The sequence below is a fragment of the Cyprinodon tularosa genome, unplaced genomic scaffold (genome assembly GCF_016077235.1).
Source record: "Cyprinodon tularosa strain WSP-4 unplaced genomic scaffold, ASM1607723v1 ctg468, whole genome shotgun sequence".
NCBI classification, from domain to species: domain Eukaryota; kingdom Metazoa; phylum Chordata; class Actinopteri; order Cyprinodontiformes; family Cyprinodontidae; genus Cyprinodon; species Cyprinodon tularosa.
Window position 1 is genome coordinate 433,685 of NW_024039194.1, and position 25,430 is coordinate 459,114.

The window sequence follows — 25,430 nt, forward strand, 5'->3', positions numbered from 1 at the left end:
GCAGTATGCCAGCAAGGAGTTAAACCCACCTTTCTTTGCCAGTGGGAAGAATGCAAAATGCAGATGGTTAACGGGTCGACCCATGTTTGATAAACCCACGTTAAAGAGCTATTTTCACTGGGAAAGAGGCTTTGGTCTCCACTTTTAGCAGGACTCATTGCGTTCTGCCTCTATGCTAGCCCCCATGTGCTAATGTAAGCAGTTTTCTAGGATGGATGAAACTCAAGGTTGAGGACCAGAGTTTCTCTTTGTGGAAAACGTGCCACTGTGAGCTTTTTTTGTTGTCCTGCAGATTTTAACTGAGGCCTAACACCAAAAAAAACAAACATATATTGATTACCAACTCTTGCATGTGGACTCTGTCCACAACTACCACTGAGCTACTGGCTCCTCTACACTCAACCCTGACCTCACACACAATTTTTGTGAAAGTGAATCAGTATTATACTGTGGTGTTTTTTAGTCTTGCACCGATAACGATACCAGTATTGGGCGGGGCCCCGATCCAGCACTAAAACGGGAGTATCGGTATTGGTAACTACCAACAATAGGGCAGTGATACCATTTTGAGAACCAAAAGTTTATTCAACTATTGTCACCCATTCCAGGTAGGCAATAAAAAGTTCTACTGGATTCACTTTGTATTAGTCTTTGCTTCACAAAGGTAGGCAGCAGCTTGACAAAGCCATGATGGCAATTATTTTACATCCAAGTAGTATGCAGTTCTTCATATCTTCGTAACTGTATGGTATCGGTAATGCTATAATCAAAATATTAAAGCGGTTTATCTCATTTCATTAATACCAACAACACAATCTGTCAAAGCTATAAGAGTTGATAAAAAATGATAAAAGAGTTTTCCAGAGATTAGTGAATCACTAATCATTCTCAGCTAAATGTTACCAATTGGTTAAATAAAAAACAATGAACCTAAACAATGTTTCTAGGCAGACATGGTCCTAAAAACATTTCTCAGTCATTAACCAGTGGAACACTGGAAGACACAGCAGCAGCCCAGAGGCCACTTCAATCAGGGTTGTTGAATTCAGATGAGCCTAGTAGTTAAAGAGGAACACCCACAGACACACATACGTACCATTTACAATTTAGATGATGCTTTTCGAGTGCACCATGTGATCATCCCTTTTATTGGTTACATTTGGCTGCTTCATCTATTCCAGCTGTCCTCTGTGTGTTTGTTTGTCCATTATGCTTTTTGTGATGAAAGGCTGGAAATAAGCTGAACACACCAAACAAGGTGGATTACAACTGAACTGAACATGCTAGTTAATTTGGAGACCTGACTAAGCAACGTTTGGGTGACACACAATAAATCAGGTTAGTTACTTCTCTGTTTTATCTCTTTTATTTTCTGCCCATCAGCTTGTTGCTAAGTGGTTTCTGTGGTGATGCCAGGAGCAGCGTGACCTCGCACTGAATGACCTTCGTTTTGTGATTGTCTGATTGCCTTTTTTTTATTTGAATAACACCAGCAGCTTTCTTTTGCTTTTGTTTTGACTAAAGTCGGGGATCTCTGCTTATTGTCTGCTGCATGTTTGAGGTTTTGGTTCTTAGACTATATGTAAATGAAAAGAACCATTCTCTGCTCCTGTTTTCTGCAGCATGACGGGTCCACTGCACGATTCTCACAGGCTATCAGTGAAAACATGGACAGAGGAGGAGAGTGATCGTGCTGAAAGCACGATTAGCAGGTAGACACACACCTCCACAGACCCACAGCCAAAGATCCTCATTTTCCTAGTCCCTTTCCGACGTGTGGGTTAGCACGGTTTGAAATGAAACCCATCTAATGATCAATCTGAGAGGAATGGTTTTCCTTCACCAGTGAAAAAACAGTTCAGTTACCAGGGAAGGAGGAGCTGGTAGAAATGACCCTTTGTAAGAATTTGTCTTTTTTAAATCTAATAATTAACAATTTTGTTAGATACCATTATGGCAATTTGGAGATCTAAAGGAGATAGCAGTTTATTTTATTTCGCTATCTGGAAGGGGGTCTGGAAAACATTGTGGAAACCCAAACGGGGGTCCAGAAAGAAAAGTTTGGGAGGAGTCAGTCTGCTTCTCAGCAGTCTGTTTCGTCCGTTTTAACTCTTCTTCTTTTACATTTTGGATTTGGGGTTGAAGTTGAAGTATTATTCAGCCATTGAGACGTTAAGCGGCTGCTCCAGGTTGTAAGAAACCAACTGGTTGCCAACGGTAATGCATCATGAAGTCCACTAAGAGCCTTCCAGCTGACCTGTCATCATCACCAGAGGAGTAAACCGTCCCCAAAAAGTCAACCCGATCGACAAAAGAATAAACCAATTTTTTTTTATTGTTTTTTAAAGATTATACAGGAACGAAACTAACAGAGCTCTGCCAACTCTCAGCCACCTTGAGCAGTGCAATTCTAGAAACAAAGACTATTTACATAGGAGATATAAGGATGTTTCTTTAGAAAGCAAATAGAAAAAGATGTTTAAATATATTTGCTTAGTATTTGATGGAGATGGTAAGTAGGCTGCCTTACACACACACACACTTTTTCCCCTCTGGCATTGTAATGGCCTTTACTAAAAGCTGATGTCTTTAAGTCACTGTTGTACCTGAGCATTAGGTTATTTTTCCTCATGATGCCATGTAATCTATGAGACCCTCCAGACCCCACACAACATCCCACATCCAGACTGACATAGGAGTCTTGTTCCATCAGTCAGCTGGTATCCAAACCTAGTTTTTTACAAGATGACCACTTTTGTTCAACTTGGCAGCAATTTTCCATTTTATTTGGCTGCAACATTATTTATTATGCAACTCTGTAATTATAAATTTTATCTCCTGCAAATTCTCCTGCACCTGGCATGTCGGTATCCCGGGGACTCTGGTTTAATTTGTTTTAATTTCGTCCAAAGAAAGAACAGTCAGTGAGCTCTATGTGAGATCAAGCTGAAGTTCAAATAACATCTCGAACAAAGAACAGACGGACAGTTCAATCTTCTAAAGTCTATTCTTAATCTTTAATACAATTTCTGTGAATGAACACCTCCAAGCAGATTTACGTTTTTTCTGGAAGGTGGAAAGCATCATGTTTAAGACATTCATCCACGATCTGTCAAGGCTCAGAAGAGAAGATCCTCTTTTTGAAGCAGACAGTTTGATATCTCAAAAAACATTTCTTAAGAAAGATGGATCTGCAGTGAACAAAGAGGCAAGAACCTCTGCAGGAAGTGAACATAGGTTAGTGAACACGTCAATCTGACCGAGGATGATTATGAACGTGTGAGTCACTAACCTGGTCTTAAAGTTTAGTACGTGCCCAGAGGATGAGGTAGATCCCAGCCGGTTGGCTGCCAACAAGACGGAGCAGGAGCCGCTCAGAGAATCCCAGACGCTGATGTCCCGGAGGCCGTAGAACAGGCAGGAGAGCAGAACCGAGCAGATGAAGGAAAGCAGGATAATCCAGAGTGCGAAGCCAAAGCCGATGTCGAGAACGTGCTTGGAAGTCAGCGCCAGAAGATCAGAAATCCGAAGGGTAATCCAGGAAGGTGCCAGGTACTTTAGATACTGTTGGGAGCTGGAGAAGTTCCACCTTTCACCAGCAGAGTCCGCCGTGGATCCTTCTGAGGGAGCCTCCTGCACAGCTGCAGCCCATCAGATCATCAGAGGATCCATTATATAAGCTGTCTTCAGACCTTGCCTCAACGCCGCAGTGTTGATCCAGTTGGTCAGCGCCTAAGCCTAGATTCTCTGAGAAACCTTGTGACTTTGAATCCAGCCTGGATTCTAATCGTTGTCTCTGTCTTCCAGGAAACCAGTGTCTCCTTCGAGAAGCTCAGGAAGAGCTAACCTGCCGAGCCGACCCTCTGAGCCAAACCTGAAGAATCATAGAGAACTTCCATGCAGCTCAGGACTAAGAGCTGGAAACCCCTAAGCCAAGGTCTGTTCATTATAAGACGTGAGACGCTGAAGCAGCAAGCGGACTCTGCTGATGAACTCCTCTCCAGATCCAACAGTGACTCTCCCAAAGCTAACCACAAGAACCCTCAAGGTACTATCAGTTATCTTCAAGAAAATCAAGCTTCAGCTTGCAACGCTAACTGAACTGTCTCCCACGCAGACTCCGGTGAACCAGTGTCCAGGTCCAAGCCAGTACCAGTACATTCTGTGTGTTTGTTCCCCAAATAAACTTGTTAAACTTTTATTCTTGTGTCAGTCAGTGGTGTTCTGCATACTTGGGTCGCTCTTTGAGAACCCATCATGACAGAACACTGCGGCCAAACTCAAGGCCCAGCAGATCACCTCATCCGTCGATTGGAGGAACAGGCGGCCCAGATCCATGGACAAGGCTTTGCGCTATGTGAGTTAAACTCCCACATTGAAAGACAGAATCAAGCTATCCAAAGCTTTGCTAATTACATGAACAGCGCTAATGCTGCACCTCAACCATTTCCGGGTCCAGTTTCACCTCCGAGGTCACCAGTAGTGACGTCATCAGAGTTCCGCCCAAGTCTCCCAGAAAGATTTTCTGGCAACATGAAAGATTGCAAAGGATTTTTATTTCAGTGTCGTTTGATTTTTCAGAACTCTCCAGGCAGCTTTTCCACGGATTACAAGAAAATAACCTTCATCCTTTCTCAGCTAACAGGAAGAGCCTTGGAGTGGGCTCAGGCAAGATTTGCCGCCGACGATAGCCTTAACTGCAATTACTCTGATTTCCTCTCTGAATTTACTCAGGTATTCAACCAAGAGACAGATCAAACCATTGACTCTCGAGCTCTTTTCAATCTTAAACAGGGAAATTCTTCCGTGGCTGAATTCTCCATCAACTTCCGGGTTAAAGCGGCAGCTTCCGGATGGAACCAAAGCGCCCTGAAGGGAGCCTATTTTATGGCTTTAAATGATCACATTAAGGATGAACTTGCTACCCTCGACGAACCTGCTACCCTCGAAGATTTAATTCGTCTTACCATTAGATTGGACAATAGAATCCGTGCCAGAAACAGTTCTAAAAAGCAGGGGACACTTTCTCCTGCCGCACTTAACGTGACTGTTTGTTCTTCCTCTACAGAGCAGCTGCCCATTCAGAGACCTAAGTCCCAGTCTCTTCCGCTGCCCATTCAGGCCTCTCATTCGGGTGAAAGAGATGTCGAACCCATGCAGGTGGGACACACGAGGCTCACCCCAGAGGAGAGACAAAGACGTTTTCTAAGCAAATTATGCATATACTGTGGTGAGAGTGGACACTTCATCGCTTCCTGCCCGGCTAAATCAAAAGCCTGGGCCCGCCAGAGGATCTGAGGAGTCTGGCGGGCCAAATTAACACTAAGAAATCTCCTCGACTGTTACTTCCTGCCACGTTGTTTTGTGCTAACCAAAGCCTCTCTTTTTCTGCATTCATCAACTCAGGCTGTGAACGGAACTTAATCGATTCTAACCTCGTCCAATAACTCCAAATTGAAACCATTCCTCTGACTCAACCTCTTAGTGTTTCTGCTATTGACGGAAAGAGACTTCATCAAGTTACCCATCAAACTCAGCCCCTCGAGCTACTTCTGTCAGGTAACCACCGAGAGACAATAACATTTTTTGTTTTTCCTTCTGCATGTTCCCCTCTGGTGCTTGGTTTCGAATGGTTGGAGAAACATAATCCTCACATTAATTGGACAGAGCGTCACCTGGAATCATGGTCCATCTCATGCCACGAAACATGCCTCCGTTCAGCTGCCCCCTTGGTGGGGTCTCCTAGAGGTGGGGGGGAGATGGACTCTCCTAACCTTTCTTCTGTTCCTTCCGAGTACCATGACCTAGCTCCTGTCTTCAGTAAGGTCAGTGCGACGTCCCTACCTCCACACAGGCCATATGACTGCGCCATTGAACTTTTACCTCGCACACCACTACCTAGCAGCAGGTTGTATAATATCTCCAAGCCTGAAAGAGAAACCATGGAAAAATACATTAATGAATCATTAGCTGCAGGTATAATCCGCCCATCTTCCTCTCCTTTGGGCGCCGGATTCTTCTTCGTTGGAAAGAAAGATGGCTCTCTGAGACCATGTACTAACCGAACCTATGTACCATCTTCCGTCAGGTCCCGTCTCATCCAATGGATGCATGCCGCCAAGTTTTCTGCTCATCCGGGAGTCAGCAGAACAATTGCTTTAATCTCAAGACGCTTCTGGTGGCCCACCCTCCATAGAGATGTCAAGGAGTATGTGTTGGCCTGCTCCACATGTGCCCGTAATAAGGCCTCACACCAACCTCCTTCTGGTCTGCTTCAGCCGCTTCCTGTGCCCTCGCGCCCTTGGTCCCATATCGCCATTGACTTTGTCACCGGCCTCCCAGTTTCTCGAGGTATGTCCACCATTTTCACCATTGTAGACCGTTTTTCGAAGGCCTGCCATCTTATACCCCTTAGGAAACTTCCCACTGCCTTCCAGACAGCCCAGCTCCTCATCAAACATCTATTCCGGTTACACGGCATTCCCCAAGAGATCCTCTCGGACCGAGGTCCTCAGTTCATTTCCCAGGTTTGGAAGGCTTTCTGTTCTGCTCTCGGCTGTAAACCCTCTCTGACCTCTGGTTACCATCCTCAATCAAACGGACAAACAGAGAGGATGAACCAGCAGCTGGAATCAACCCTTCGTTGTCTCACCTCTACCAATCCCGTGGACTGGAGCCAATTTCTCCCCTGGATAGAATACGCGCACAACTCCCTCAGATCTGCTTCCACTGGTCAATCTCCCTTCCAGGTTAGTCTCGGCTATCATCCACCACTTTTCCCCGCAGACGAGAGAGAGATTTCGGTCCAGTCAGTTAACCAACACATCCGCCGCTGTCAGAAAATCTGGAGAGAAACCATCGCCACCCTCAACCGATCTTCAGAGACCAACAAACGCTTCGCCGACTCCAGGAGACGTCCTGCCCCCGAGTACACTGAGGGCCAAGAGGTATGGCTGTCCACGCGGGACATTCCCCTTAAGGGGATGTCCCGAAAACTCTCGCCCAGATTCATAGGCCCCTACAAGATCTCCCGAGTCATCAGCCCATCTGCCGTCCGTCTCCAACTGCCTCAGTCTCTCCGGATTCATCCAACCTTCCACGTGTCACAAGTCAAACCTGTCGTCTCAAGTTCCCTGTGCCCACCTTCCGACTCCCCACCACCCGCCCTGGAGGTCGATGGTCATCCAGCCTTCACAGTTCGACGCATCGTGGACTCCCGTCGACGAGGTCGCGGATGGCAGTACCTCGTCGACTGGGAGGGCTACGGACCGGAGGATCGCCAGTGGGTTCCGGGCTCGTACATCCTCGATCCTGCCCTTATCGAGAAGTACGAGCGATCCTGCCCTTCGACCTCTTCCGGACCGCCAAGGGGCGGTCGTTGAGGGGGGGGTACTGTTGGGAGCTGGAGAAGTTCCACCTTTCTCCAGCAGAGTCCGCCGTGGATCCTTCTGAGGGAGCCTCCTGCACAGCTGCAGCCCATCAGATCATCAGAGGATCCATTATATAAGCTGTCTTCAGACCTTGCCTCAACGCCGCAGTGTTCATCCAGTTGGTCAGCGCCTAAGCCTAGATTCTCTGAGAAACCTTGTGACTTTGAATCCAGCCTGGATTCTAATCGTTGTCTCTGTCTTCCAGGAAACCAGTGTCTCCTTCGAGAAGCTCAGGAAGAGCTAACCTGCCAAGCCGACCCTCTGAGCCAAACCTGAAGAATCATAGAGAACTTCCATGCAGCTCAGGACTAAGAGCTGGAAACCCCTAAGCCAAGGTCTGTTCACTATAAGACGTGAGACGCTGAAGCAGCAAGCAGACTCTGCTGATGAACTCCTCTCCAGATCCAACAGTGACTCTCCCAAAGCTAACCACAAGAACCCTCAAGGTACTATCAGTTATCTTCAAGAAAATCAAGCTTCAGCTTGCAACGCTAACTGAACTGTCTCCCACGCAGACTCCGGTGAACCAGTGTCCAGGTCCAAGCCAGTACCAGTACATTCTGTGTGTTTGTTCCCCAAATAAACTTGTTAAACTTTTATTCTTGTGTCAGTCAGTGGTGTTCTGCATACTTGGGTCGCTCTTTGAGAACCCATCATGACAGATACTTTAGAGGACTCTCACCAAGGACTCGAATAATCTGGCACTGATTACTGGAAGAAGACAGGTGAAATACAGGCTGGAGCAGATGGAATAGGTGAACGGTAATGAGACACTGGGCTGAGCTAGACAGGTGAATGAAATGAGTAATCAGACCAGTCATAAGCACCAAGATCATGACAAGATCATTTACTGAAGGTAAGAACGTTTGTTGAATCTGATGTTCTGCATTGGTAAAGCCCTCGGTGGGAGAAAAATTGAGAAAGATTAATGACAAGAAAAAATAGACCTGTGTAATTCCCTTTTACCTTTTCAAGAATTAGAAATTCTTATGTCCCAATACATCCCCTTACTTAAACTTAAGCTCTTTGACCCTTGATGCCTTTTCAAGTTACTTTCCTTCCCATTTGGTTTGGAATAATGATTTCCTCTCTGCTGATTTCCTTTTCAAACCAAATTGCTAAAAGTCTAATTTCATAGTAGCAAATCAAACTATTATCAACTTTAGCCAGTATAATTTCCCTGTTCTTGGCATCTGGAGTTAAATTGTTCGTTGTACAGGATATAAAGAAATGTCTTCTAGTCCTGTCAATATCATATGTTTTAAATAAACTATCTGAATTCTGCAGTAGTCCATTCATTGGACTACAACTATAGAAACTAGGGAGTAAATAATATAATGCAAGGAATGACTCGTGACAGACTTAGCAAAATAGAAATTAGAAAAAGGTGGAGGATAAGAGGTTAGAACTGAGGTCAACCAAGGACACCAAGAGGTTGAGAGCTGAATTGCAAAAGTAAAGCAAACAACCTTAAACTTGTGCTTTAACCAAGGGAACCAAACAGCTGAAACCAGTTCTATAGGAACACAGGACAATTTAAAGGGACATTTTCCTCACTGCATTTTGTGCATCATTTGTAAAATCAGTTTAAAGCTGTTGTTTTCATCCTAAAACATAAACAAGCTGCATTCATTGGGGAATGCATGTCTTAGATTTATGGGTACTTTATAGTTATTTGTTTTTTTGTGTCTCTGCATTAATAGAGGGCAATCAATATGCGATGATACTTCCTCAGAGCTGCAGAGAATGGCAGCCATTGAAAGGAATTCCCAGAGCTCCTTTCGAGGCCGAGGGGCGCTATCCAGGTATGGCTAGAGTCAATAATTTGAATATTCAGCAATGCAATGTGATCTTGTATTCATCTTTGTCAGCATGTCAGCTCATTCTCTGATGTAAGTAGCAGGTGCAGTATTAAAATAGTAATTGTATCATTACCAACAGTCCAGAAGATAAATGACATTGATCTAAAGCTATTTAAGGTAAATTCCTGGATTCTTTGTCTGGCTGCCTGCAGGATAGTGGGTATGGTGATGACTCTGAGAGAATGGGCTCATAAGAGTCTGGCTGAGGAGACAGAGCGGCCCGATTCCTTTTTGGAGCGCTTCAGGGGCCCTGCCAACATGGACATGCAGGGCCCACCCAGCAGATTCAGCCAGAGCCACACAGGTTCTGAAACAGAGAATGAAATCCGACGCTCCAGGCGCACGTAAAAGACCAACGCTGATCCAGTTTAATGTTTCTCTAAATGTCTTAACCTTGATTTGATTCAGTCTGTGATTCTGACTCTTTCCCTCAGGAGGAAGAGGAAGTGGAGAATTGTGGTTTTATCCCCATCTGATGATGCCTACTACAATTGGCTGATAGTGATTGGGGTGGCAGTTTTTTATAACTTCACACTATTAGTTGTAAGGTAGGAAACTTTTTACTACACTACAACAAAATGCATTGTAATAAATATAGTTAAATCGCCTCCCATATCTTTCAATTTAGTTGAATCTATATCTCTTTCTTTGAAACGATGGCTTAACCTTTTATAAAAAAAAAAAAAAAAACCTCTGTCACATGGTGTCCACTTGTAATTTTCTGTATAGAACTTCACATACAAGACTCTTAATTTTTCAGTTTTCCTGTGGACAACAACTGGTTTTTTCTTGATGTATATACAAGGTCTGTAATTTAAAGTAGCACATATGCAGATGACTGTGTGATTCAAACGTCTTCATATGGTTGTTGTCAGCTGGATTACAACTGGCTTTTTGCTAAAGAATTTATAGCATCACAGTGACGTCATCGGTTTCAGTGATAGCCTAGCAATGATCACCGCCGTCTTAGGAGGGGTAAACATTTGCTTAAGGCTGATTTATACTCAGCAACCAGGTCATCTTTGTGTGTGTCGCAGTGAATGTGCTGCAGACATTCTGCGGCACCTCTCCAAAACTGTACCTGACCACAGACAGGAAGCCTCTGATTGGTCAAATCTATATCTACACTATGCCTATTTCCTGTTTGGTACCTTACCAGCTTGTTTTGTTTGTATGACCGCCATTGTGGAAAACGATTCGTAATTTGGACCAGCCAGAAGAGCGAGGTGAGAAAGAACGCTGGGGCCCTTTTTTCACCTGGATCCACGCTCTTTTTTGCCCTCACATCCCTCCGTTGTCACATAAACTTGCCCCCATTTCCCCATCGCCTCAGCTGTATCTAGACCCACAGCTAGTTGCGATTGTCCCTCTTCCATTGTGGCGTGAAATAACATAGTGCAGACCACACTTCAATATTGGGCATAAATCAAAAATATCTGCGACAAGCTCACTGCGACACACTGCTGTGGAAGGATAACGAGCCCTATAGTGTTTTACAAATTTACTCTATTTATTGCCCAACCCAGTAGAGGTGGTTAATATGTTGTTTTAATCAGATTATATTCACTGTCATTTACTTGCTATGAACACACATCCTACTGGCTGTGTGTAAGAACAATAAATGAAAGCGGGAAAGTATAAATTCACCAAAACTTCCCTTCAAAATATTATTGACAAATACATCCAGCTCCACTTTAATCATATTTCAAAAACAAGTGAAACTCAACCAAACTAAGCTACTATGTACAACGAAGAAGGAAAAACATGGTTGAAAACCATAATAAATGAAATGATGCAATGGTATCACGGTTTAGCATGTATTTTGTGTTTGAAAACCAAAGTTAATCTTGAAGAATTTGGGATGTGTTAGCTTTTTTGATAATTCAGAGCAATTGGACAAATCCACAATGCATAATTTAGCCAAATAATGTTTTCTTAAATATTTGCTTAACCGGCTGCTCAATGGAACAGTGGGTAGCACTGCTGCCTTGCAGCAAGAAGGTTTCTCGTTTGATTCATGGCCCGTGGTCTTTCTGCATGACTTTTTCCCACTGTCCAAAAACATGACTGTTAGGTTAATTGGCTTCTCTAAATTCTCCTTAGGTGTAAGTTGTGTGTGCATGTATTTTAGACTTTAGACTTTATGACTTTAGACAGATTTTATTTGTCAGTTTGTTTATACAAGTGTAAAACTAAAATAAATTTAGTTTGGAAACAGCTCACTGGACAATTTCATCTTTTAAAAGTGCAGCCTTGAAAAATAGTAAAAATGACTGAAAAGTTATAAACTAAATAAATTAAGGATAAACTTTAATGACTTGATACCAGTTGAAGCAAGTTGTGGGTGCATTCAGTTTTTAGAGCTTTAAACTTGAGTTACATCATGCATCTCTATACAGTTATCGCTCTACAGTCATTGAATCTTAATACTTCAAATTACAATAAGATGTGAATGATTTGGTTTAATAAATGTGAAAATTCCTCCTGTATATGAACATGGGCCTGTATCAGGGGCGTTGCTAGGCACAAAGCTTTACTGGGGCACTGGCCCCCTAGTGCATATGCCCCTCCTTCCATACATAAATACAGACAAGCACACTGCCCAACCCTGATATATTCCAACCAAAATTACCAGTTGAGATATTAATGAGTATAAGATCATATTTGTTTTAACAAACATGAACATTTTCAACATTGCAGCTATAAAAAATAAGACATTACCAACTTTAAAAATAAAAAGTTTCCTTATACACATTCTGAAGTAATCATTAATTTCTAGGTTTCAGAGTTTTAGTTCGGGGGAAATGTTAACTCATCCTGAACTAAGTTTTTCTTTTATTTTTTGAGCATTAAAGTGTACCTCCTATTGTTCATTTTTGCAAAGCGGTCAATCACTTGACTGTGACTCAGCTTAGAAAGCTCTTCCTTTTCAACTGATAAAATAGCAAGATTATGGAGCCTGTCTCGTCCCATTGTGCACCTCAGCCAAGTGTGGAGCTTTCTCAACACACTGAATGACCTTTCACAACTCCATCTGTAGACTGGGATTGTGAGGGAGATCTGGATGACCTGTGTTAGTGTTGGGAACATGATCTTATCAAGCAAGTTGAAAACACACTGCATATCCTTGATGACAAGGCTTTCTTTTTCAACCATAAAAAGCTTTCAAACCATTTTGAATTAAACAAACGTTTTTTTACTCCAAATTTGTGCTGGGGATAGTGGGATAACTTCACTTGTTTAGGACCATCATGCTTTCCCCCTAAGTCACTAATGTCACCTTCTTTTTTGTGGAAGCTGGTTGTTGCATCCTCATCACCTTCATGGTCCTGTCTCTCCTGTCCTTCACCTGTCTCTTGCCTGTCAGTCTCGCCTCCTCCTCCCTTTCCTACTCCAGCACCTTCATTCTCATTCTCTACAGCAAACATAAAAAAAAAACGTAAATCTATAATTATGTAAACATCTATCATATTGCTTATAACGTCCCTAATGTAACTGCTTAGCTTAAATCACTAATTCATCACGGGACCTTACCTCCCTCTCTCTCATTTTGTTTTACTGCTTTCCTGTCTCTGCTTCGTGTGAGGAATTTCCTGATATCCATCTACAAACCAGTGCAGTAATTTTCAATTTTCAGTCCTTTCATGTGGTTTCACTGGGAAAATATTAAAATTGACAGGTAAGAAACATTACCAGAACTAAAAATGCGTTGCGGCCGCACAGTGTCCCATCCAAAACAGTTGAGAGCAGTGAGTTAATTTACCTGCAGTTCATGCAGTGACATGCGCTGACGTGGGGGCGCTAATACATCCTCAATTTGGAGTTACCAACACACTTGCTGCGCATTTGAGTAGAAATATACGTCTCCTCCCGTTGGAATTATCTAAATTGATGCATTAAAAAAAATGTAATACTGTTGCAAATATTCATGAGATTTATACTGGGGCACAGCTCATTTATACTGGGGCACGTGCCCCAGTAAATGGGGTCTGGCGACGCCGATGGCCTGTATGATCCATTCCAATAAACTTTTCTCCCTGAATTGAGACCTCATATCTAAATGTAGACATGTCCACATAGATCAAGATGAAAAACACTCATTCTCCATTTCCATACCTAAACGCAAGCCAATACTTTGATGTATCCATGAAAACCTAACTTCATCTACATCTCTCCACTTATAATCCGGTGTACTTTGCTCACCATTGATTGACAACTGAATATCTATCTCTGGCATTTGTTCATTTCTAGATCCATTAAGAATCTTTTGTGAAACTGTACAATAGTGCACTCTGTTTGCTCACATTGAGCAGCTGTTTGCTGATCCAGAGAAACTAAACCAAAGATGAGCACATAGGCCGGGTTCTTCTTACGTATTCTCTGTTTCCAGGTAACATTTTTCACAGACTGAAAAAAAACCTTAGCAACCATCTCTCGGAAAAATGCTGAAAAGCCTCAGAATTTCTGTGTAATTTCTTGTTGATTGCAATGTTTTATATATTGTTTGTCTTCCTGTTTTACTGAAGGGCCTGTTTTGACGAGCTTCAGATGAAAAGTATTCAGGTATGGCTGGTGCTGGACTACATCTGTGACGGAGTCTACGTCCTGGATATAGCTGTTCGTCTCCATACAGGTACTCAATAGGCATGCATCAATCAAAGATGTGTTATGTGCCTTTTGAAGTATTGCATTAGAAGAAAAACAGCAAATTTGAATGAACTTCAATTTTGCCAAAACGTTTCTACGCTTGCATGGATTGGATGTTGACTCTTTCAAAAAAGATTTAACCAAGTAAATGCGCTAGGGAGGGGGAAAAAACATTTGAATAAGGTCTGCCGTAGTGAACATTAAGCTCATATAAGTGATCAGCTATTTCTGCTGCCGGTGTCCTGAATGCTGGTGTAGGTACCAGATCTGCTCGGGTGGTCAGATTTGTAGGGTCCTGCGCATGTAAGGGCTGGGTACCGAACATTGGTTCTTTTATGGTACTGACCGAAATGCTTCGGTTCTACAGAGTATCGAAACATGCCTCGTCTTTCGGTACCAAGTTTCGGTGATTGGCTGTAACACTTAACGTGATTGGGTCATCCAGGAAAAATACACAGGTGGTCATGCCTACAGCCAGGGTTCATGTGTATCTGTTGTGAACTGGTTGCGAGCGTCGTGGAACCCCTTTAAAATGCCCCCCAGGTCAGAAGTGCGGCTTCACTTTATTAAGACTGATGCCAATAGTGCGCAATGCAATACATCGTGCACGGAAACAATTTAAGAGCAGAAAGTTGCTCGGTGTTTGACTGCAAGAAGAGCGGACCGCAGCCAGCGCGACCATCCTCCTCTCAGCAGCCCGTGGGCAGAGCAAAGCCAGAGCGGAGTGAATCATGCTGCTTTCAAACTGGACGCAGCAGGAGCAGCAAAATCACGTCTGCTGCTTCCTTTTTGCTGCTTGTACCGGCTTCTGACGCGCGGCTGAAGCAGCTTTGCTGCTCTGGCTGCGCGGTCGAAAAGTGGCTCTGACGCGCGTTGGGCGGAGCTACTCTGTCCTTTAATTGCCTTGCAGCTATATTCGCTGTGATCAGTGGGAAAAAAGTAGTTTCATTATGTTTTTAAATGGGAAAATCCACCTGAAAACTTAATCTGTGCAGTCAGTTCATCCAGCTCACCATCCTGCCTTCCAATATTATTTCTGTGGGTGCCGCTCAGACCCCCACATACCAGCGGTGCGCTGTCAGTAGGATCCCATTCAACGGGCTTGTTTGTCTCCTGAGAAAGCAGACATGTTAATTTTTCTAAAGAAAACTGCTAAGTAAAAAGGTCCTCACAATGTAACAGTGAATATTAGACACTGACTTGTTTGCAACTGTTCTTCTTCACTGAAAATTTTTTTTTTTTATGTAAGAGGAAAAATGTAAATGAAAAAATAAGAGCTTAAATTAAAACTCCGGATTTGTACTTTATTATGTTGTGTAATTTTCATTTTCTTCGAATTGATATTATAAAACTGATATCGAAAAAAGTATCGTTCAGGAACCGGTATCGAAGTGAAGATATCGGTAATTGTACTGGCACCGAAAATTTTTTGAACGATACCCAGCCCTATGCGCATGCCAGTAATGTTACGCTTTTTTTTCGTAACATTTTTTAGTATGTTACATTTGCCCTTCCTGCCCTCAGATCTTAAAAAGAATAAAAGTAAGCTGAGACTTTTGTGTCATCTTGTTAAATGGCAGAGCTCAGTCTGTCTTAGAACGCAGTACTTTCCTTCAAGACTAAAAATGCTTGTTTTCTGTAAAATAATAGCAAATATAGGTAATAATATGTTGAAACTCAGATCTGATCACCCAAACAGATCTGGCACCTATACCAGCACTAAAATCCCACCTCTATTTCAAAGTCTCTGGAAAGCAGGAACCATTGCTAGCACTGGCTAAAATAACAAGTCTGTTAACATCCCCGATTGCAATGCATTGACTAAAATCTCAGTCCATTATTACTCTGTGGTCCTTGCTAGCTAGCTTTAGCTACCTCTACTTCCTGTTTACTACAGCCAATCCTAAAATCAGTGCGTGATGACATTACGCTAGCTCAATTGCCCAGAAATACATCTAATTTAAGTTTTCTTTTTTTTTTCTCGACATTTTTAAGCAGGCCTCACCAAAGTCTGTCCTGGAGGGCCACTGTCCTGTAGGTTTTGGAGGTTTCCCTGCTTTAGCTCAGCTGATTTCGAGGAGTGCAGTTGAGCAAAAGCCTGTTAATCAGCTGTCAACCAACTTTGGGGATGCATGTTTGAAGCATGTTTCAAGCTTTTAATGACATTCTAATGTGAACCGCAGCTAGCCTTTGTATCCTGATATAAATAAAGCCAACAATCTTTTTGTCGAAATAGAAAGCTATATTCAGTTCTGTTGATTTTTATTGACACAGTTTGTCCTAATCCCTTATTTTGGTCATTGCTTTTTTTATGTTTGCCTGAGTGAAGGTTTCTTGGATCAAGGATTGTTGGTAAAAGACGTCCGTCGTCTGAGAGAAAGCTACATCCGAACATTGCAGTGTACGCTGGACATCTGCTCCATCCTCCCTACGGACCTCCTGTACCTCATAGCTGGAATGAGCTACACCCCTCTTCTGCGATTTAACCGTCTCCTGCGGCTGCCGCGGCTGTTCGAGTTCTTTGAACGAACAGAGACTCGGACCAGCTATCCAAACATGTTCCGTATCTGCAAGCTAGTCCTGTACATCCTGGTTATCATCCACTGGAACGCCTGTGGTTACTACAGTTTCTCCAAAGTTCTGGGTCTAGGCTCTGACTCATGGGTTTATCCCAACGCCTCTGACCCTGAGTTTGGTTCCCTGACCAGAAGCTACATATACTGCCTGTACTGGTCGACTCTGACACTCACCACTATTGGCGAGACTCCTCCTCCTGTCAGAGATGAGGAATATCTGTTCTTGATATTTGACTTTCTGGTAAGACTATGACTCATAAAACATGACTTCCACTGCATGAATCTCTACTCCAAACCTGCCTGTTGGTGTTTCTGTCCCAGGTCGGGGTTCTGATTTTTGCCTCTATTGTTGGCAACGTTGGAGCCATGATATCCAATATGAATGCAACTCGAGCAGGCTTTCAAACCCGCGTAGATGCCCTCAAACACTATATGCACTTTAGACATGTCAGCAAGGTCCTGGAGCAGCGAGTCATTCGCTGGTTTGACTATCTCTGGACTAATCAGAAGACGATAGACGAACAAGAAGTCCTGAGGAGCTTGCCCAATAAACTGCGGGCAGAAATCGCTATTAACGTTCATCTAGACACACTGAAGAAGGTAAAACACCCAGAAACTCCACTGATATTTTAGCTTTTTAATGTTTTGGATATATGTACCCAATTTACACTACCCTTGAAAAACCGATCCATGTCGAGACCGGTCCGATCTCGGCTCCGTTAACCAGGCCGAGCTTGGTTCTGACGACATTTTACACATCACGCTATCTCGGTTCCTTGACTCCTCGCCTCCTAGTGACGATCTGCGGTATTACTGCCAGTATTGAAGGAGGAAATCAAGCAGTTGGTGGCGGTAATGCACCAAAAGTTGTTTGCCACATGCATAAAGCACAAGAAGAAGAAGACGAAGAAGGAGGGAATCAAGCAAATCAAAATGCCGGTGCCTGTCACATTCAGAATGTTATGCTTGATAATTATTGCTGTAAGTCGGTGTTTGCGGAGGGTCAGGCGAAGACGGCAACCTTTCGTGGATTTACTTTAGAAAGTCGGCTTAACTTAATTGTTGTTCTTCTTCTGTTTTGTGTTGGTTGGCAAGCAACTTCCGGAGGGGCCTTACGGCCAACTACTGGAATGGAGTGTGAATCGGGATGTGCAGCCAGACGGGGATGACGCGTTCTGCTCATGCGCTCTTGTAATCAGAGAACTGAGCCAGGGAAAAACCGAGCCGAGCCCACCTCCGGAACTGGTCTGCAGTTAGCTCGGTCCGGTTGTGTCTAGCTCGGTTCAGTTCAGTTTGCTTTCCATTTACACACGATAAGTTATCTCAGTTACTGAGCTCGGACTGGTCTCAGCACGGTTTTTCAAGGGTAGTGTAAATGGGGTATTAGTAAATGCATATCTATTCTGCTCTAATAGCTGGTCGTTCTTGTGGTTTAAACCTGTGTTCATGTCTTGTGCCCTTGACTTTCTGTGAATGTGCGTGGATCTAGGTGCGTATATTCCAGGACTGCGAGGCAGGTCTCCTCGTAGAGTTGGTGTTAAAACTTCGCCCCCAGGTTTTCAGCCCTGGTGACTACATCTGCAGGAAGGTTTGTTTCTTTTGATGGTGCTTCAGATATGATTTATTTGTTGGTCTTGGAAGAATTAAAGACATCTAGCGGTTAAATCACAATGGTTTAAAGAAGAGGCAAGACACATGAAAACTGTTGTTGGTATCGTTAGACTTACTTCTGGTCAACATGTTCACCACATTAAACAGCAGAACAGAAACTTATTCACTAAAACAATACAAATATTGTATAACAGCAGGGTCTTATTTACGTATGGAATAACTTATTCTCATCTCGTTGAGGCAAAGAAATGTTTTAAAAATGGAAAATCTATTAAAAAAATGCAATCCAGAAATCAAATTTGATTAATATTTTGTTCAAAGAAAGGTTTTAAGAGTGACTTTACTGTTTAAATATATAAACTCTTGTTGCTGATCATGTTTTACCTATATTCACAGTTAAAGATAGATGTTCTACTTTTCCAGATTTGTGGTGCTTTTCATTAATTACCGGTGCTAACCCGAGTTTGGGGTTCCTGAAAAAAAGGTTCTTAATAGCAGGAGTGTATGACTGCATCTCCTGTGACATAGCATCTGAGATATTTAAACCACACCCCCGTCGTCAGTATTTGCTGCACAGGGTAAATGACAAGCAGCGGACATTGTATCATGTGACCTTAAACAAAAAAAATCGAAGTTTAGCAAAAGTTACTTTGTTAGCTTTAGAAGTGTATGGTAAAGTGTGTAATACTGTTTCTTTAGGTTTAGGGGTCATGCTTAGGGTTAGGGAAGGGTTAGTGAGTTAGTTGTGAGTTTTTATTTCACAGCTGATGGAAAAAATGTTGTAAGTTCCTGTTACAGCCTGTCTCATGAACCCTGCGCATCAGTTACTGATGAGAGGGACATCCTCGTCGCATCAGTATGTGAACCTTTGACCTGTCGTCAATAGGTGACGAGATGGGAGGGAGAACGGGTTGGATTATAGGCCTATATCATAACTTATCCTTTTTCAGGTTATCATTTGTCTGTTTTTAATAGTTTCTTCACCATGTAGTTGGTAAGAATGAAAAGCAACATTTTAAGAGATTCTTTGACGGATGACTTTAAAAGTAGGTTTAAGGATAGGTCCTCTGAAGTTAGGATTAGTACACAGCAGACTGCTGAGGCAAGCATGATGACAGAGATGAGACTTCACAGAACCTATCACTATTTCAAAAAAAGCGCCTAACACCAAATAAATGTTTCTGCAATCAGCTAAGTGAGCTTAGTGCTTGGAAAAAGTCATCGCAGATTGATATTAAGGCTTCTGATACTTTTGACGTTTCATAGAGAACTGCATTCTGATAACTAAACAAGTCATTCTTGACCCAAGAGAAGAGTTTTTTGTTTTTGTTTTCGGGAAAATATTACAAAATTATGATCTGACATACCAAACAGAAAGTTATAGAATTTAATAATCTGTTCTGGCTTATTAATGAATACTGAGTCTGTTTCAGTTTTTGACTGTTTTTTTATTCTTGTAGATTGCTCAATATGGAGAACAATTTAGAGTATCAATTCAATCATTAAGTTCTTTCATGTCCTAGTTGACAATAAAATCCCCCATTACAATTATTTTAATGGGTTTATTATTTATAGTGTGGCACCTAAGTATTGTCTTTAATTGCTTATTGAAATGTGTTTTTGCTGAAGGGCAGAGGGGAAAATAAACAGATGAGTGTAAAATTCATTTCCGAAGATAGAGAAATTTTAACAGAAACATTTATATATTTCGACCTCTAAGTTGAGTGCAGTCCAGTTAATTTTTAACATACATAATCACCCCTCATCTTCTTCCAATTATATCCCACAATGTTGCTGTTTTCGAATTCAAGCATTATGTTGGATGCAAACAAAGTTACAGTAAAAGATAATGTTTCATTAAATAGGGCTGTAATTTAGAATTAGATTAAATTTCATTCAAAATAGTGCAAAATACTTTTTTCTGACCATAAATAAAACCATTAAAAATCAGCTGCCTTTTTTAATTTGTTATATTGTCAATCAAAGCGTAGCCATTCTTCCAGTGGCATAGTAAATGTAAAACAATATCTTCCTCTTTGTGTGTTTGTGTTGATGTAGCCATCAGCTCATTTTTAACTGTCTTGAAAAGATTGAGGTTTTAAGGTTTGGAAAGATCGCTAGATGAGCTCCAACACTACCATCCATGTTTACTTCCATATGAATCACGCTGGCCTGTGATGTCATTACGTCCTCTACTGCGCATGCGGGACACTTAAGTTGTATGAATGCAGTTCACATAGGAGATCGCATACAAGTCGCAAATATTTGGAAATTTGAATGGCGACGCAAAAAAATCATATTTAAAAAAAAAAAAATCGGAATTGAGCATCAAGGCCTGCAGTTGAAACGTACCCTAAAAGATCTGCCTCCCATTCTACTTTTAGAAATTCTAGGAACCACTAGTAAACCTGCAGATTGAGAGCGAAGCGCTCTGTTAGGAACAAAAGGAACAATCAGATCTCTGATATCAGATGGAGCTTGGCCATTTAAGGCTTTATATGTGAGAAAGAGGATTTTAAATTCTATTCTGGATTTAACAGGAAACCAATGAAGAGAAGTCAGGATAGGAGAGATATGATCTCTCTTTTTCATTTTCATCAGAACTCTGGCTGCAGCATTTTGGATCAGCTGAAGACTTTTAACTACAGATTGTGGACTTCCTGATTTTGAATAGAATTTTTGCAAAATATCCTGCAGATGAAAAAAGGAAATTCTAGAAACCTCTTTGATATGGGACTTAAATGACAGGTCCTGATGAAAAATAACACCAAGATTTTTTACTTTATTATCTGAAATCAGTTTAATCACATCTCAATTTTTGAGGTCCCACATGCAGAGATCAGGAGGCAGAGGGGAGTCTTGTAGAATTAGAGAGAACACTGAGGCTGAAATCCAACATACAAAAATACTGAGAACCAAAAATAAGAAACTTCAGGGAAGACTCACGTGGGGAGCCAGATATGAGGAAGGAAATTAACAATAAACCAGCTCTGAGGGAGACTGAACCAAGACAGGCTAATCAGCAGATTGGGAGCAGGTGTGGGATAGACCAACTAGGAGGAAGCCAAGGGGAAAGGAAACAAGCACAAAGGGCCAGCAGAGGGTAACTAAAGAACGCAGCACTGATAGAAATAAACTATAATGACACAGAATACAAATAAACTAAAAATAAACCCAAGCAGACTGAAGAATCCTGACAGTTTAGAGCTGGACAATGATCTTTCCGGGCTTCTATGCTAAAGCAAAGCAATATATACCAAACGTTTGTCTTGATAGTGTTTTTTTTTCCTTTTCAAACCTAACAAAGGATTTTTGCACCAAGCATGATCAGCTGACAAATTGTAAAAGTCTTTATATGCTACATGCTCTCTGCCTTTACCCAGGGGGATGTGGGTAAGGAGATGTACATCATTAAAGAGGGCCACCTGGCAGTGGTTGGGGATGATGGAGTCACCCAGTTCGCTGTCCTGACCTCAGGCAGCTGCTTTGGAGAAATCAGCATTCTGAACATCAGCGGGAGCAAGATGGGGAACAGACGCACCGCTAACATAAGGAGCCTGGGCTACTCTGACCTGTTCTGCCTTTCCAAGCAAGACCTGATGGAGGCACTGCAGGATTTTCCCCACGCCAGGGCACAGCTGGAGCAGCGGGGGAGGGACATCCTTCAGAAGGAGGGACTTTTGGAGGAGGTGAACGTGTCTGCCGGAGAAGATCTGGAGGAGAAGATGGACAGGCTGGAAACCAGTCTGGATCGTCTGCAGGTCATTATTTAAAACACAGACCACATGGGGGAAAAAAAGAAATTTGACAACAATTTTTATTAGAAATTTTTCCTAGATTTTATTTTCGCTATAAAAATGTCATTTTTTTCAAAATTTCATTTCATAAAAAAAAGAAAAGATTTTTATTTTTTTAAAAATATTTTTTCCGATTGTAGTTATTTGTTTAAAGTTGTAAGGAAGTTATATTTAAATGTCAAATCCTTCTGGCTTAAACATGGATATAAATGTACTCTTTATCAAACGTTAGAGATCAAAGTTGGAAAATTTCTATTTAAAAAAAAATCCTGTCTTAAAAACTTTTTTTTCCATTATCTTCTGCAGGCCACTTAGTTATACGTCAGCCTGAACACCTAAATTCAACCAATCATATATCAACAGTCATCTGTCAATCAAATCTTTTGGGTCATAGCATCTTGATTCATATGTTGTAGCTAATATACACAACGGTTGAAATAAGAAAAAGGAATAATTTTCCTCCCGTTGAGTTCCGTCCCAGTGTTCATGGGGATGGACGTCTGTGTCTTCAGCAGGCGTAGAGCTAACAGAACTGGCAGCGTTGCGAGGCAAGGGCTCAAACATGTACAGCTGTAAGCCTTCTACACCAACACTGCAAAAAATGTAAATCTAAATTAGGCATTTTTTCTTAAAATAAGTGCATTTTATCCTGATTTGAGGAGGTAAATGAGACACTTTGCCAATGAAACAAGACAATTTACATTTGAAATAAGAAAAATCAATTGCATTGTCTTATTTCAAAGTGCATATTATCTAATTGACTAATTTTAAGTGTAAAAATACTCATTCCATTGGCAAACTATCTTATATACCTGCTCAAATTAAGGGTAAATACACTTGATTTAAGGCATTTTAACTTAATTTCAGATAATTTTTGCAGTGAAACCAAGCTTTTGCCGCCCTGGCGTCCTCTTCCAAAACATCTTCATCCCCACTTTCCTCCTCTAAATAAAAGATGTACACTCACCGGGCACTTTATTAGGTACACCTGTCCAACTGCTCGTTAACACTTAATTTCTAAGCAGCCAATCACATGGCGGCAACTCAGTGCATTTAGGCATGTAGACATGGTCAAGACAATCTCCTGCAGTTCAAACCGAGCATCAGTATGGGGAAGAAAGGTGATTTGAGTGACTTTGAACGTGGCATGATTGTTGGTGCCAGAAGGGCTGGTCTGAGTATTTCAGAAACTGCTGATCTACTGGGATTTTCACGCACAACCATCTCTAGGGTTTACAGAGAATGGTCCGAAAAAGAAAAAACATCCAGTGAGCTCAGTTCTGTGGGCTGAAATGCCTTGTTGATACCAGAGGTCAGAGGAGAATGGCCAGACTGGTTCGAGCTGATAGAAGGGCAACAGTGACTCAAATAACCACCAGTTATAACCAAGGTGGGCAGAAGAGCATCTCTGAACGCACAGTACGTCGAACTTTGAGGCAGATGGGCTACAGCAGCAGAAGACCACACTGGGTGCCACTCCTTTCAGCTAAGAACAGGAAACTGAGGCTACAATTTGCACAAGCTCATCGAAATTGGACAATAGAAGATTGGAAAAACGTTGCCTGGTCTGATGAGTCTCGATTTCTGCTGCGACATTCGGATGGTAGGGTCAGAATTTGGCGTCTACAACATGAAAGCATGGATCCATCCTGCCTTGTATCAAAGGTTCAGGCTGGTGGTGGTGGTGTCATGGTTTGGGGAATATTTTCTTGGCACTCTTTGGGCCCCTTGGTACCAATTGAGCATCGTTGCAACACGACAGCCTACCTGAGTATTGTTGCTGACCATGTCCATCCCTTTATGACCACAATGTACCCAACTTCTGATGGCTACTTTCAGCAGGATAATGCGCCATGTCATAAAGCTGGAATAATCTCAGACTGGTTTCTTGAACATGACAATGAGTTCACTGTACTCAAATGGCCTCCACAGTCACCAGATCTCAATCCAATAGAGCATCTTTGGGATGTGGTGGAACGGGAGATTCGCATCATGGATGTGCAGCCGACAAATCTGCGGCAACTGTGTGATGCCATCATGTCAATATGGACCAAACTCCCTGAGGAATGCTTCCAGCACCTTGTTGAATCTATGCCACGAAGAATTGAGGCAGTTCTGAAGGCAAAAGGGGGTCCAACCCGTTACTAGCATGGTGTACCTAATAAAGTGGCCGGTGAGTGTATGATGGAGGAGACTCATCCACGACCTCCGACACTAAACTCTCCTCCTCTTGCATGTTTCCTCTGTCCATAGCGTTCCTTGACAGTGTCGTTTCTAAGTCATCAATTTAGAACCTACTAGCACTAAGTTGCTAACTGGTTAGCAAGATGCTTCAGACAAACCAGCCACAACCAAACTTTCCTGTTAACCTTCCGCCACAACAATCCCGCCCCCTTGATAAAGGACCAATCACATTCACTTTATTCACTCGTGTAAAGTCGTGCACCACTCGGGAGAATTCGGAAATGCAATGGTAAGAACTGCGCATCCCTATGACTTTTTGACGCATTACATTCTTTTCAAATCTCATTGACAGATTCCCCCCTCTGATCGTTTTTTTGGCTGCTCTCTGTGCGGACCAATAGAAAGTAGCTTGCTCTGCTTGGTCATTTGAAACAGCCTCTCTCTGAGGCCAAGCAGATGGTCCAAGCATTGACCAACCAGAAGTGTAATGGGAAAATCTGCAAAATAGAATAAAATTATTAAAAATATTTGAAAAAAAATATTGGATTTATAAGGAAAATTAACTAAATTAAAACAGAGAAAAATAGCGAATTGTAAAAATATTGGTTGAACTTTTGCTCTTTTGCTCATTTTATAAATTACTCTCAACCTCTCAAAGTTTTATAAAGCTTTGTCTTTGAAACACATTTTTTTTCGTTTCGTTTTTTGAAACATGTTATTTCCTTTAACAAATATTGAAACAAATTTCTCTCCATAGAAAATGCTGGAATCCTGACAATAACTGGGAAAAAACTTCTTTTCAGACATCCTTGGCGCGCCTGCAGAGTGAGTTTAACTCTTCGCAGCTTCGACTGAAGAAGAGACTGACCTCCCTCGAACACAGCATCCCCACGGCAACCACTGGCAGCGGCTTCCTGTCAGACCCTGATGGCGCAGACAGCATCTCTGGCTGTGATTTTGTGCGAAGTGAAATCAACATTCGTCTCTGAAAACTCCTTTCACACAACCGTCACAAATATTTCACTAAAAAAATACTTATTTTTCTTTTTGATAACTTGTTCTGTATCTCAATATAAGCCGTTTGGTAAAATTATTTGTAATTCTTTACATTTTCTATCTAAAACACTCTCATGTGTTTTCTTGAGATTTTTGCGACAGACCAACATGGTTTTTGCATAACTGTACAGTGGAAGGAAAAGTATAAATAGTTTCTAACAGTTTTATTTGCAAATAAAGATCCCAAAGGTAATGGAAAGCATTTATATTCTCTCCCTCATACGTCCTAAAACCACCGCTCTGAATGTTTTGTAGATGTAAATTGGT

At 42.0% G+C, this 25,430-nt stretch overlaps 1 protein-coding gene across 1 annotated transcript; it reads left to right on the forward strand.

Annotated features, from left to right (window-relative positions):
* The first annotated feature begins 1,164 nt into the window (after window positions 1-1,164).
* LOC119794095 (cyclic nucleotide-gated cation channel-like) lies at window positions 1,165-25,362 on the forward strand. The gene is made up of 11 exons (XM_038301447.1): window positions 1,165-1,338; window positions 1,623-1,712; window positions 9,134-9,235; window positions 9,445-9,636; window positions 9,727-9,840; window positions 13,819-13,925; window positions 16,269-16,756; window positions 16,837-17,115; window positions 18,005-18,103; window positions 21,510-21,887; window positions 24,911-25,362. The coding sequence occupies exons 2-11, from the start codon at window positions 1,624-1,626 to the stop codon at window positions 25,094-25,096; spliced, it is 2,034 nt and encodes a 677-aa protein (XP_038157375.1). The 5' UTR covers window positions 1,165-1,338; window position 1,623; the 3' UTR covers window positions 25,097-25,362.
* The last annotated feature ends 68 nt before the right edge of the window (window positions 25,363-25,430 follow it).

Coding starts and splice junctions, on each gene's coding strand:
- LOC119794095 (XM_038301447.1), top strand. CDS start 1,624: ATGACGGGTCCACTGCACGATTCTCACAGGCTATCAGTGAAAACATGG. Junction 1,713..9,133: donor GCTGAAAGCACGATTAGCAG/GTAGACACACAC, acceptor CTGCATTAATAG/AGGGCAATCAATATGCGATG. Junction 9,236..9,444: donor GGCCGAGGGGCGCTATCCAG/GTATGGCTAGAG, acceptor GGCTGCCTGCAG/GATAGTGGGTATGGTGATGA.